This window comes from Bos javanicus, chromosome 2 (assembly GCF_032452875.1).
Source record: "Bos javanicus breed banteng chromosome 2, ARS-OSU_banteng_1.0, whole genome shotgun sequence".
Lineage (NCBI taxonomy): Eukaryota > Metazoa > Chordata > Mammalia > Artiodactyla > Bovidae > Bos > Bos javanicus.
Genome location: NC_083869.1, coordinates 61,760,350 through 61,774,871, shown reverse-complemented (window position 1 = coordinate 61,774,871; position 14,522 = coordinate 61,760,350). Strand labels below are relative to the sequence as shown.

The 14,522-nt window shown below is 33.9% G+C and overlaps 1 protein-coding gene across 18 annotated transcripts in view; it reads left to right on the top strand.

The window, feature by feature from the left end:
- The window catches only part of R3HDM1 (R3H domain containing 1), a 162,946-nt gene that overhangs the window by 96,978 nt on the left and 51,446 nt on the right, over positions 1–14,522 (top strand). For 15 of the 18 annotated variants that reach the window (XM_061439167.1, XM_061439174.1, XM_061439235.1 and 12 more), the window contains 8 exons: positions 28–168; positions 3,708–3,816; positions 3,906–4,001; positions 6,341–6,378; positions 6,459–6,509; positions 6,626–6,852; positions 8,969–9,223; positions 11,890–12,041. In XM_061439167.1, the coding sequence (XP_061295151.1) occupies positions 28–168; positions 3,708–3,816; positions 3,906–4,001; positions 6,341–6,378; positions 6,459–6,509; positions 6,626–6,852; positions 8,969–9,223; positions 11,890–12,041 (1,069 nt within the window). The remainder of the gene's footprint in view (positions 1–27; positions 169–3,707; positions 3,817–3,905; positions 4,002–6,340; positions 6,379–6,458; positions 6,510–6,625; positions 6,853–8,968; positions 9,224–11,889; positions 12,042–14,522) is intronic. The other 3 variants (XM_061439196.1, XM_061439274.1, XM_061439266.1) reach the window with 1 other exon arrangement.

The following is a 14,522-nucleotide window of genomic DNA, read 5'->3' as shown; positions in this document are numbered from 1 at the left end:
CTAAATTAGTCTTTCTTCTAATTCTAGGTCTCCCCGTAAAAAATTTCCCCCAATGACATCTTACCATAGGATGCTCTTGCACAGAGTCGCCGCTTACTTTGGATTAGACCACAATGTTGATCAGAGTGGGAAGGCTGTCATAGTAAACAAAACTAGCAATACAAGAATGTAAGTATCAAGAAAGGTTGTTATATGTGTGTGTGATAATTCTTTATCTTTCTGTAACATCTTTTATCTCAGGTTTTCCACATATTTTAGCAGCCTGCTTCAGCTTTGTGATGTATCGCCTTATGTGACAGGTCTAAAAAATACACTCTGCTCACGAGATGTAAAATGCACCAGTCTGGACTGAAATAAGACAGGTGACTGAAATGAGACAGGTGAATGAGGATTGCTTTTTTAAAAAGAAAGTAGGAAAACCCTCAAAAGTCATGAAGTCAGTGATGTTTAATAACTGTTTTCTTATGGATTTTAAATTAGTACAATTTAAATAGCTACGGCCAACTTCAGGCAAATTTAAAAGGAAAAAGCAAACTTTAAAACCCTTATATTTTCACTAATTTTCTATCATTTCACTGTCTTTTCCACCTCTATTTTTGGTTCTTTTCTTCCACAGATCTCAGGACAGTGGGACTATTGGTTGGTTAATCCAATATTATCCATAATATTGTGTACCCTTCTGGGCTATGTATGACTTAGCAAAAAATTTTAAGAAGTAAAGAGGAATCATTTGCTTTAAAAAGTGTTAGCTTTGTAGTATGGTAAAATAGATAATCAGTGCTGATATTTGGGAGCAAAAGGCACAATGCAGAGGCACCTAAAGTTATATGTTCACAATACCTCTTTTGTCTATTAGTAAAACTAATCCTAAAGCAACCTGTTGAGTTCAGCTAAAATTCTTCATGGTGATCTATCAAAAGAATTTTCCATATTAATTTCATATGTGACAGCAGTGGATCTGTGAGCAGCAGTCAGCTTCAGATGCCATAAATAATGCTTTTCAGTTCATAATTTTTCTTCCTTCCTTGAAGCTAGACTTCTCAAGGTTCTGTCTATTATGAACCATTTGGTTTGTACAATTATATTTAATTCATTTATTTCTCTTTTGTTATAATGGTCTTTACCCTTGTAGCTATCATATTTGTTTGCTTGAACTAAGTTGGTTTTCTTCCATTTCAAATAGTATTTTGTCCAAAAGGTATATTTATTGGTGGAAGCTTGTATTTTTTAAATGATTGTTACTACAACTAAAATTAAATTAATGAAGACAGCTGTCTTTGAAAAGGATCCCGTGTTTCTTCAGGGATTAAGTTTTACCTGCAAATGTGAATCTGATTTAATTGTCTACTGCCTATCTTTTAGTCTTTTTTAAATATCTTTTAGCTTTTTCCTAGTTAGTTATATCATGACTAAGGTGGGACAGTAACTGTAAGCTATGAGCTGGACTGAAGGTGAATAGAAATCTACTTCATTTAACCAATACCTTTCAACATTACTCAGAGCTGCTGGATACCCCAAGCACATGTTCATTAGCAGGCATTTTGACTAACATTTCGACTGGTGACTCTCTAAGGTTTTCAATGCAGTGTAACCTCAGTTATTTGAATGCTACACATGATATCAGGGTTCTCTTTATCCAGGTAGTCAAGAGTTTAGTTAAACACAGATGTTTATAATGTATTGATACCTAAAGAAGAATGGATCAATAGCATAATTATAACTAGACATTTCAGATCATTGAAGTTACACTGTATTTTTATTTTTTTCTTCTGGAATATGAAGAAGGATGTAAATCAGAAAACCTTAGAGAACTGCTCCACATTGAATAAAAACAAACTTGCCTTTTCCTCATAGGCAGATTACCCGCTCCAGCCTTGAACCAGTGGTGTTGTGGATGTCAACAACCCGGTGTCCACTGGGGTGTCTCATTGGAGCGGGAAGTTGGCGATTGCAGGGCAGTAAATTCAGGCATCTATAAAAGACAGAGGTAAGACAGTCTTAAGGTTAGCTGAAATGCCTGCTAATGCTATTTGGTGTGGGAATCCAGCTGCTCTTAGAAAAGTTGCCAGGCTCTTGGTTAAATCTTACAGTCATACTGGAATAACATCTCTCACCCAAGTACAAACCGCTTGAAAAAGAAAACGTGATTTTGAACAGCTGCAAAAATAGTTGATATAAACCAGTGGGGCAATCATGTGACAAATAACAGTATAGTGCCATTGTCAGGATTAAATAGATAATCTTTCAAATTCCTTAAGAAAGCAGTCTTTTTCTCATCAGTTTGGCCATGGAATTTTTCTCTTTTTTTACTCTTTATTTTTCTCTTTAGTTCTGTGTATAGCTCTATGTGGAGATATGTTTGTTTCACATATCTAAATATATTTTAAAATAAAGATTTCTTCAGCTTACTTAGATAATTCTCATTTAAAATCTTTGTATCATTTGACAGGCTGTAGATACAGTACTCTTAAAAATTCATTAAGTTAAAACAAATATTCAGAAGTGTTACTTAATTACTATGTATAATGAAATATCTTACAAAGTTTGCTGAAGATATCCTTACTCAGGTTTATCTGGTTTAGAAATTTATTTAAGGTACCCATAATAAATTATGTGACTACATAATATATATTTTAAGTATATATAAAAAATTGCTTAGTTCAGTTAGCCTTTCTTTATTGCCTATAAATATATTTTTTATAGATCACATATTTCAGTTTTATAATAGAATGATATTAAGTCTCAGGAGTGTTGAATGAATTAATTTATTGTAGCTGAGAATATATGTCAGAAAATGAAATCTTATATGATTATAATTTTCCAAGAGCAACAGCATTCCATCTGTTTTCTGGATCCCGGTAGAACTTGCAGCATTTCCATAGAGGAAAAACCAATCAGCCATGAAATACGTTGTTAAGAGTTCATAATCATTACTTTAAGTCATAACATGAACCTTCTAAAAACCTCTTTTTAACCTGTTTCAGTTAATACAAAACAAAGATGTATCCCGCTATAATTAAGAATACTTGGTAACTTGGTAGCATTTTGAAGTAGTCTCTTAAGTTTTATTAAATTCAACCACAACATATTTGGTTATGTAACATCAGAGCAGGTACTGTAAGAGTGTAACATAAGATACTGTGCTATACTTTTTCCTTTGTTCCAGAATTGTTTCTTTGAATTAGAGGAGGCAATGCAAAGAGAATAGACAGGCTTACATACCAGGGCTCCAACTATGGCTCAGTCATTTCCTTGCCCCCTGATCTTGGACAGTTGCTTTAGTCATTTGATCCTCAGTTTTGTCAGTAGTATTTATAATAATAACAAACGTCTACTGTTTACTGTTTTAAGTCCTGGTCATCTATTAATTCATCTTCAGAACAACCTTATGAAGTAGGTAGACTGTAATGAGGAAAGTAGGGAAAAGAAAGGTTAATAAGTAACTAAAGCAACTAAATGTTAAAGCTGAGTATTTGAACCTAAGCAGTCAGATTCCAGAGCCCACAGTGTATTTCATATATCCTTTCAGTCATGACGTGGGATAGTTAACGTTTTCTTATAAAATTATTTTTGAGGAATAACTGAGATAACATAAGTATCTATAAAAGCACCAGTGAGTGAGAACATATTATTTTTACCACTTTTCATAAAATGTAATATTTAACTGTTTTATGTTTTGTTCCCTTGGTTTTTGGTTTATTTTTTAGACCCGATCAGAAATTTACTGAACATATTAAGGATGATAAAGGTGAAGACTTTCAGAAACGATATATCCTCAAGAGAGATAACTCTAGCTTTGACAAGGATGATAACCAGGTAACCTAGCACATTTGGAGCATTTTTATAGATGCTGGACTTATCCTGGCAGATCATTTCCCCAAGATTAATTGTTCTCTTTTCTTTAGATGAGAATACGTTTGAAAGATGACAGACGAAGCAAATCTATAGAAGAAAGAGAAGAAGAGTACCAGAGAGCTAGAGACCGGATATTTTCCCAAGATGTATGTTCTGACTTATATTTAGGTCTTCATGTTTAAATATATGCTAATTGCCTATTCACTCCTCCCTTAATCTATTGATCATATTTACTTTCAGCTACATTTGTTACATATAAAGTCATCTTTTTAGAAATACTATAGTCTTTCCTATTCATGTTAATGATTTAATAGTTTGTAAAATACTATATTGCTGCAGTTATGTGTACTTTTCAAAAGTTGGAAGCAGATCAACTAAGAAGTAGTACTTTGGACTGAGTATATAGTTTATATATTTATATAGTATTTTTTTCCTCTCACAGAATGGAGATTTTTGTAATATTGGTCACTATCTACAAAATCATGTGCCCTAAATCCTACTTGCTAGTGGGCTTTTCTTGATAAATAACTTGTTTCTTTTAAAGTAAAGCTAATTGATTTTTTAAATTAATATTTACTTTCCACTTTTATGTGATTATATGGATCTTTTAAGTGGCTGCTTATTTTACACATAGATTCAAGAAGAGAATCAGTTTGGTTTTACCAGTATCTGCTCTATGCAGTACTAGGATATAAGATCTGCTCTATGCAGTCAAGGATATAAGAATATATGTAATTTGTGTTAATACTTTCAGAGATAGAAATTTTCTCTGTATTAAAAAAAAGGAAATGACACTAAAGTCTAGACTGTCAGTTAAAAGTTTATAATATTCAACAAATCTTATTGATCACCTGTAGTAGGTACTTTGCTGGGCACTAGATAAATGTATCCATGCACATTTACAATAAATTATCTCCCAAACAGCCCTATATGCAGTATCACTGTTTATATTCACAGATGAGGAAACTGAGGCTCCAGAAGTCTAAGTAAAATAGACAAAGATCATCTAGCTAGAAAATGACAAGATTCACCCTAGGTCTTCTCAGGGCCTAATCTAGATCTGTTTTCCTCTGTAATTGTAAGATGAATGAGGTCTCTACCCATGATGAGTATTGAGATAATGACAATACAGTGTGTAATTGGTATAGAAACATGAAGGTGAAATAGGGAACACAGTAGAGATGCACCAAAAACCAGAACTCTGGAGTGAGAGGAAGAGTTAGCTTCTAAGAGGATACCTGAAGGATTGAAATGTTCCATGTCCAGGGTCAGCATCTGCAGGGGCCAGAGATAAAGGAGAGCTAGACTCATGAGGAACTGAAGAATTCATAATCCACCTGGATTATGGCCTAGGGGGCAGGAAATGAGGGAAGTTTCAATTGGAGAATTAGTAGGAATCTTATTTCAGCTTGATCCTGAAATCTAGTGCAGGGAGTTGAGTTTTTAGCTAGAGCAGGGTTCAGGAGACTTTTTCTTACGGCGCAAATAATGAGTATTTTAGGCTTTCCTACTATATAGCCTTCATTGCAACAACTCAAAACTCCCATTATTAATACAAAAGCAACCATAGACAATATGTGAATGAATGGACATGGCTGTGCTCCAGTGAATCTTTATTTAGAAAAACAGATAGCTGACTGTAGTTTGCTGACCCCTGTGCTAGAAGATTCGGCTTCCCTGGTGGCTCAGAAGGTAAAGAATCTGCCTGCAATGCAAAAGGCCTGGGTTCAGTCCCTGGGTTGGGAAGATTCCATGGAGAAGGAAATGGCAACCCACTCTGGAATTCTTGCCTGGAGAATTCCATGAACAGAGGAGCCTGGCAGGCTACAGTCCATGGGATTGCAAAGAGTCATAGACAACTGAGCAATTAATACTAAATACTAGAAGATCAGTGAGCTATTAAGGAGTGGAAAGTCATGATCAGAGAGGTTTCTATGGCTTTTGCTGTTTAAATTGGATGAAAGGAGCAAAACTGATAGCTGGTAAACTAGAAGACTTGTAATTAATACAAGATGCAAAAATGATGGCTATCTGAGTCAGGTTGTTAGCACTGGGAGGCTTTTGGGTATAAGCTACATTGAGGCATAGCTGCTTGTTCACTGCTACAGCTACTGCCAAAGCAGAACTGATCAAGGTATTTGTTGAGTGAATAAGATGGAATCTACAGACGTGTATTTATCTTGAATATTTAACAGTGAAAATGGGTTTACTTGTTGGAAACAATATTTGAATTTCAAGTTACTTTGTACAACAGAAATGCATTGTTTCAAAAACATGTGTCTGTTAAAAGTAAGCATAGTATCTCCAAGCCAAAAAGATTTTTCATTATCATTTATTTGTGTACCTTACCACCATGTTTGATTTGAGGACCGGGAGTAACTATTGTTATTTTAATTAATACACATGATTTTTGTTGTCATCATTGGTTTACAGATGGCATTATTTGACAAATGCTCAACTTTTTATATCTGTTCTTTCTTTCTAGTCCCTGTGTTCCCAAGAGAATTATATTATTGACAAAAGGTGAGGAATTTAACATTTGTTTTGGTAAGTGTCTGACTGACGCTAATAAAAGTAAAAATGTTTTATTAAAATGCCAACAGAATCCAAGACGAGGATGCTAATAGCACTCAGCAGAGGCGCCAGATATTTAGGTATTGGAAGCATGTTTTCATGCAGTACAGTATTGAAAATTGAGAGCTTTTTTTTTCCTTCATAATTTTCCTTTTTGTCTCTATTGGCTTTTCAAAGTTTTATTTCTAAATTACAGAGTTAATAAAGATGCTTCAGGAAGATCAACAAATAGCCATCAAAGCAGCACTGAGAATGATTTGAAGTACTCTGAACCACGGCCCTGGAGTAGCACAGATTCAGACAGCTCTCTCCGAAACTTCAAGCCTGCTGTAACCAAAGCCAGCAGCTTCAGTGGAATTTCAGTTCTGACAAGAGGTGATAGTTCTGGAAGCAGCAAAAGCATAGGCAGGCTTTCAAAAACAGGTACAAATATCTGTTTAGAACTGTGCAGTCAAACATTAGTTTCCATAATGTTGGCTTGGCATTTATCATATGGCTTCTGTAATTATCCTTAAATAAAAGATTCTTATCAGTAGTACATTGAGCACCTCCAAAGTACTTATAAGGTAATATGTGTATTGACATTAGGATTTATTCTCTGTGAGACAGATTCACAGACATCAGTTAAAATAAGAATCCTCCACTGTGATGTAAACTTAAATCAGGTTGGTTAATGAAATGTCATCTCTTGTTTAAGTGCCTTAGGTGATTGGAAATCCTTCAGTGCTTAGTTATAGTTAGAAGCTGTGGTTTCTCACGTAGGATTAGTTAACATTGATTGTATTTTTAGCTAATACCATTATTAGCTGAAATTCAACAACTACTATCATATTATTGTTTGCATTTCATGATAAAGTTCACTTGCTGTTCAAAAAATGTATAAAATTGCTGAGACTTTTTGAGAAATTGTCAAACTAAAGAAATGTAATACAGTATAATTATTATAGATGAGTAGAAATTTCAGTAACATTTTCATTCTAAAGCTTCTTTATTTTAGATTATATAACTTTTAGGCTCATAGCATTTACTCTTTTCACTTTCACTAACTGGCTTCAATACTAAAGAAGTTTATGTCTCTTTTAGGATCCTCATGGATCTTTATTTTTATCCCAAAATAATCAGGAAAATCAGAAATGGCACTCTCCTTATCCTTTTGGGTACAGCCTAGACATACAGTTTTACAGATAACAGTTGAAGGGAGAGGTGTAAATTTGAAGGTGACAGTATTTTTTAATCTCTGACTATATAACTGAGTGCTTTAAATTCTTAAGGTTTTTGAATTGCACTTGTCATCTTTTTAACATATAATGTGGATGTTTAAAATGTCTTAGTGTATATGATATATCACCAAAGAAAGGTAAGTTTTATTAATGTAAGAAATATGCATATGTACCAAATATGCATTTATTTGATAAATGGTCACTTAGTCATCAAGTCGTCATAATAAAACTACTCATGTGTCCTGAGAAAGTCATTTAGACATACAGCCAAATCAAAACATTTTAAGAACATGTACTATTTATAATCTATATTATCTTCAGAGATGAAAATAAGTATATTTATTTTTCATATAGTTATTGGAAACAGTTATTTTGGCACAATGTAAAATAGAAGTTATCCTTCAGAGAAATCTATATAGTGTATCATATTTGTTTACTTCTTTCATGAAAAATTAATTCTCATAGACTCAATTCTGTTTTTTAAAACCTAATTAACCTAATTCATCAAAATCTTTCCGTTTCTTCATTGTTTCATTGTCTCCCTTTAGCCATTATACATCAAATTAGTTTATTAAGTATAGTAAAAAAATTTAAGCTAGTGTTACAGGGGAGCCTGGTGGGCTTCTGTCTGTGGGGTCGCGCAGAGTTGGACACGACTGAAGCGACTTAGCAGCAGCAGCAGCAATATAATTACTTGGAATATTTTTATTCTATCTTTGTCCCTTGCTGTGATAAAAATTAAAAGTTGACTGTACATTGTAGGAAGATGCTATGATTATGAGCTGAAAATGAAAGTATGCAATGAAACTTGGCAGTTGTTTCTCTTGGTATTTGGTAGAGAATTTACTGTTTTTGTTATTTCCTACACTACTCTTAAATCTTTCTGTGTTCTTATAGATGAGGGGTTTCTGATATAAGAGGTTTGGGCATTTGGCTGTGCTAAGTTGTTTGTCCTGGGGGAATATTATAATCTATATATTCCTAGGTGTTAATCTAAAGGTAAAAATGTATATAACTTTGTCCTTTTGGGAATGTCGGCAATGTGTTTTTTGTGGCTGTCTGTGCCTGATATTATTATAGACTTGCTTAAGTTGCATGCTTTGGCTTTGACTTACCTGACAACTTAATGTGATAAGTCTTGGTGTATTAAACTTATTTTTGGTGGGGAGGGGAGGCAAAGTTGTACAGTAAATCAAAAATAATTCATGCTTTTATGTGTTAACTGCATGTTATGCAGTGTGAATTTTATTGTTATGTATTTAAAGCCTGCATCTTTATATAAGGTTTTAAAAACTCCCTTTTTTATTACTCCTCCCTAGGTTCTGAGTCTTCTGGTAGTGTAGGGTCATCCACGGGCTCGCTCTCACACATCCAGCAGCCTCTCCCAGGTACAGCTCTTAGCCAGTCTTCTCACGGTGCACCTGTCGTCTATCCAGCTGTCAGCACTCATAGTTCTCTTTCCTTTGATGGTGGCCTAAATGGGCAAGTTGCATCTCCTAGCACAAGCTTCTTTTTGCTTCCCTTGGAAGCAGCAGGCATACCACCTGGCAGTATTCTGATCAACCCTCAAACAGGTTGGTATCCAGAAAAAGGTTTATTTCAGTTGAGATGTCAGGAGTTATCTGAAAATTAAAGAATGTATATTAAATGTATTATCTGTATATATGTTGTCAGCTTTTTATTTTTCATGAGTGATTAGCATTTTCCCTAGAACTTTATTAAAAACAGTTTATGCTAGAGAATGTTAAAAGACATATTTATATCAGAAAATATTTTTCTCCTTGTGACATTGGTGACGTTGTCTTTTAGGTCAAATCATGAAACAGTTCATTTCCTAGAAGTGCAACCACCACCTTTGAAAGAGCTTTATTCAAAAGAATTTCATCCTGGGGAAAATAGTATACATTTCATGAAAAAGGAGAACATTAACAGCTCTTACTTCTTTTATAATGTAGTGAAAAGACCTATAAGTAATTGTCCTTATGAATATGGTAATTGCTTTCTACTGAGGAAAAGCTATTATAAGCTACATCTTACTATTAATGAAAAAGTAGTCATTGTTAATTAATATTGACAACACATTGTTTGCAGTTAGGAGGTAGTACTTTGTGTTTATTGAGTGTTTACTCTGTGCCATATACTGTGTTGTGCTTTATGCCATATACTGTGTTGTGCTTTAAATACATTACATATAATAATCCTGTTAGGTGAAATCTACTTTTACAGATAAAGAGACTGAACCTCAGAGAGATTAAGAAACTGCAGCCATTATATATGTTAATTTTTTTTCTTAAGTCAAGAGAAGTCTTGGTTTATAATCAAAACAACATAGCCCAATCATATAGTTAGATAATAAAAACAACCTTAAACCATTTGTTAACCTTCCTTAAATATTCACAGATTTAGCTGATGTGGTCAGACTAGCATGGTAGTTGTTGGTCAAGGTAGATCCAGATAGAGGGTCAGGGTCTCGGAGTGTTCCTGAAACTTTCCTTTTGTTTGTTGTAGAAAAAACCTTGGCTTGGAATATGTTACCTTCAGATCTCATTTGTATCTTTTGTTTCTAAGAAACAAATTAAATTAGCATAGGAAACTGACTCCTAAGAAATTCAGTTTTGGTTTATAATGGTTATCTTTTGATATTTTAGGTCTGTTATGTAACTAAACTGCCTATTTTCCTGGAGCAGGATACAAGATGATTTAATATTTTACTATTTTCTATTGTTTTTCATTCCAAACATTAGTTAATATGTTTTTGGAAACATGAAAGTGTAAATTGAGTAGGAAATTATAAAGTGAGAAACTAATCAACCTGAAATTGAATTGTATACTTAATTTTAAATTAGTCCAAAAGTGACCTTTTTTTGAGAAAAGCATTACAACACATCCAGCTTTTTTCAAGCAGTCCTTAAATTATGCTGAAACATACTTTCATTCAAGTCTAATCTACCATTGTTTTAAAAATTAATAAACAATCCACAAATTCCCAGCATGATTTCGCTTTAGTTCTCTATATCCATCATATAAATTGTCAGGATATTAACTGATGAAAATAATTTGACTTTGGAGAACTTTTCCCACTTGATCGCAATGGAACAATATATTCTTCTCTCCCAAATATTATCTTATTAAATGTCACAAACTTATTTTTAAAAAAAAGAGAGAATGTTTGGGGGGCTATTTAAGACACTATTATTCAGTCAAATTTCTCTTATTTTATATTTTTCCTATCCTAAAAGGGTATCATAATCAATGATCTCTTTATTTCATAATTGTTTTAACAGTACAGTTTTTTTTTTTAGTCATTCAGTGTATAGTATGGAAAAATACTAATCTTTGAATCTGTATGTGCATTGAGAAAAAAGTCTGGAAGAAGGTATCCAAATTAACTGTAAGGTTATGGGGAATTTATTTTCCTTTTGATCTATATTTGTTGGTTATTTTCCCACAATAAAAATATTACTTCGTGTAATAAAAAGTTGTTTAGAATCTATGTGTAGAGAGTTACTTAAAATATTCCTTCAGTAATTGATAACCAATAAGCCTCAAAATCAATACTGAAGTATCCTCTCATTTTATTTTTTGCCTATGAATAAAGCTCACTGAAATCAAAAGGAAGTTATTTTAGATAATTATTTAGTTTTAGATTATTTTCTAATTTTAACAAGTTAGAATCTATGAAATTAGGACACTGCCATCAAAGCCACAATTTGAAATTTGAAGTTATCAGCCATTTAATTTTCATCAGGTTTTAATCTTACTAGTTAAATATATGCAATGTGACCTATATGTTAAATATTTCCCATCTAACAGGCTAATTAATGGATTTCCAGTATCCCAAAGTCAAGTTTTGTTTTGTTTTTTCCCTTCAAAACTGAGATGTTACATAATCCTGTAACTCAATTCCTTGAGCAAGGGGTGTTTGAGAATTAAATTTTTTGGAAAATACTGTGTACTATAATATAATCTGAGTGGATTCTGGAGTGACAGCACCACAGTGAAACACTGCAGCAAAGTTTTTGAATATTTACTCTTAAGTGGGAGATACAAAGACTAGAAATAGCCTCATGTAAAATCAAACTTTGCTTTCCAGGCTAAGAAGAAAAAGCTTTGGTTTTCAGAAACTTGAGGCCTTTGGAATTGTGAATAAGGATTGAACATGTTATAAGTTGTTTGTAGAATGACCTATATTCAGTCTCCATTGTAAGTGATTTTTTTCCTTCATTCTTAAAATTTTCAGGTCAGCCCTTCATAAACCCAGATGGGAGTCCAGTTGTGTATAATCCTCCAATGACGCAACAACCAGTTAGAACCCAAGTGCCTGGACCTCCACAGCCACCTCTGCCACCCCCACCACCTCAACAACAAGCAGCTAATCACATTTTCTCACAGGTGCACATATCCACAATTACATAATGCTAAGTTCATCTACCTTTGCATATTTGGGGCTAACTTCACTAATTATAACTGCCATGGCCCAAGTAAGTATCTCTTAGAACTTTAATATTCTCCACCAATGATGTCCCACTCACTGCTCCTAGGGAGAGGTTAACTTCAAGGGCTTTTCTGCTAAGGGAAATTTTTATCTCATGATCCTGTGTGGTGAGTATTTTATCCCTGTTTCACAGTAGCAGGAAATGGACAAGAGGAATCAAAACTAAGATTATACATTATTCCAGTGAACAAAGTGAGTTGTTTTAAAATTCAACAAATCAATCACTTATAAGAAACTGAGTTGTTGCTTCAAGGTACTCTCCATCCCACCTACCCTATGAAAAATAAAGACAAAGATACTTGAGTCAGAATTATCAAAAGCACTTTTAATAATACTTTGAATTTGTATAAATGTTTAGAGTTTCCACATATATTTTCACATTCAGGCTTTTCTTCTAGAGATGTGTTACTCGTTCTTACTGGACTTGATTATTCCAGTGTAAACTCATACTTTCATTCTGTCTTTTAAAAGGTTGTATAGCATGTCAAAGACAGTTTGCACAGTTATTTGCACCTCTTTTTCTCTGGAAGACAATCTTAAGTATTCCACTAGTGAGAACATGGAGAATATTTTGTGACAGAAGTACAGTGGTAAAGTTGAACTGGAGAAGTTTTATTAGTTTTGTTCACAGCTTAAATTGTTTGTATTACAGGAGTGAAAAATGTATGAGCAGTTTGATGAAGTTATCACATATTTTTTAACTAAATAATTACTGCTCTGGCAATTAAGACTCCTTATTAGGCAAGGCAGTTTCCCTAAAGTTGGACTTGTAGGTTTTTTAACTTCCCAACCTCATTTGATTACATGCACTCAGGTAGCTATTAGACAGAATAAAACTCCCTCACTGTCCTTTTCTGTCTTGGTTTCATTCAACTTGGTCTTGAAGTGTTTCTCTTTAATCTGCCATCACATGGTCATCTTACAGTGCTATATATTTCATCAGGAGTTTTACAGGGCAGATTTTCATTTGATTTAATTCAGTGGAAATAGTCTGGCAGCTTCAGAAAAAAATCCTAAGGTTTGATCTACAGTTATATATTTCAGATTATTATCTCTTAGAAATAGCTTTGTCTGATTTAGTTTCAAGAGACAGTCCTAAAAGATACAGGCAGCTTACTTTAGAAACGATATCTTAGACTATAATTTGAAATCTTGGGGTATGTATCAAACTCCATGGCTGTTCTTCCTGGCATTACTTCAAGTGCTTCTGGTAATTTTTCACTGAATACAAGAATAGAGAATTGATGAACAAATGATACTCACTAACGATCTTTTGCACTGAGATAATCCACCCATGAAATTTCAGCTAACCAAACAAAATAATGCCATGATTTCCAAAGCCTTCAGATGGGCCACATTCTTGAAACCAGTCACTTTAAGTGAATGCTGTTTTGCAGCCAGTTGCAACTGAAGTAGAAAAACAGGACATTCTAAGGCTTTTTCTTTTCTTAGAGTTGTCAGAGTTTCACTTTAATCAGCCAGTCTCCCAGCCCACATTTTTCTCATTACCACTTGACATTCTGGCAGACATAAAATCATACCCTTGGTGTTCATATTACTCCTCTTTCTCTTATTCTCCAGCAGACTAAAGCTTTTGTTTCATCTGACACTTACATAGTAGGTTAAGTTGTCTGGAAGAAAGTTGTGTCTTTATGGTTGTCTGACTTAATAACACATTGAAGAGCTTGTACTTTGTAGTTTTAAAGCTACTGCACCTCATTTGGTGTGGTACATGCTGTCATCCATTAGGGAGCTTGCTAATTTCTTCTCACTAACCTTCAAGAGGTTAGTGAGAAGTCAGTGGCTACTCTTTAGATCTTTAAACTTTTGCTTTTTTTTAGTACTTTAACTGTAGATTTTTTGTGTTTTGTGTATGTGTGTAATTCTAAACTACTCTAAGCCATTCATGTTTTAGAAACTTGATTTTGTGGTGGAAGAGCAGCTCAGCATTATATGTCTTAATCATAGGAATTTCTTCTTGTCTAGTTTATTCCTTGAGTAACCCTATTTGGTTAATTTTGCATTTCTAAAGTATGTTCCATGTACTGTAGCCTACCAGCCTCCTCTGTCCATGGGATTCTCCAGGCAAGAATACTGGAGTGGGTTGCCATTTCCTTCTCCAGGAGATCTTCCCAACCCAGGGATTGAACTCGGGTCTCCCGCATTGTAGGCAGATGCTTTACAATTGTAGTCAGATGTCTGAGCCACGAGAGAAGTTGTTAAAGTATACTCCTCAAAAGTATTGTCCAGAGAGAGATTCAAATGTTAAATGACGGTATGCAGGTGACTTAAACAGATTGTCACCTGTATGCTGGATTATGATAGTTATTAAACAAATATGTATATTAGTTCTTTGTAACAAACTACATAAAGGTAAG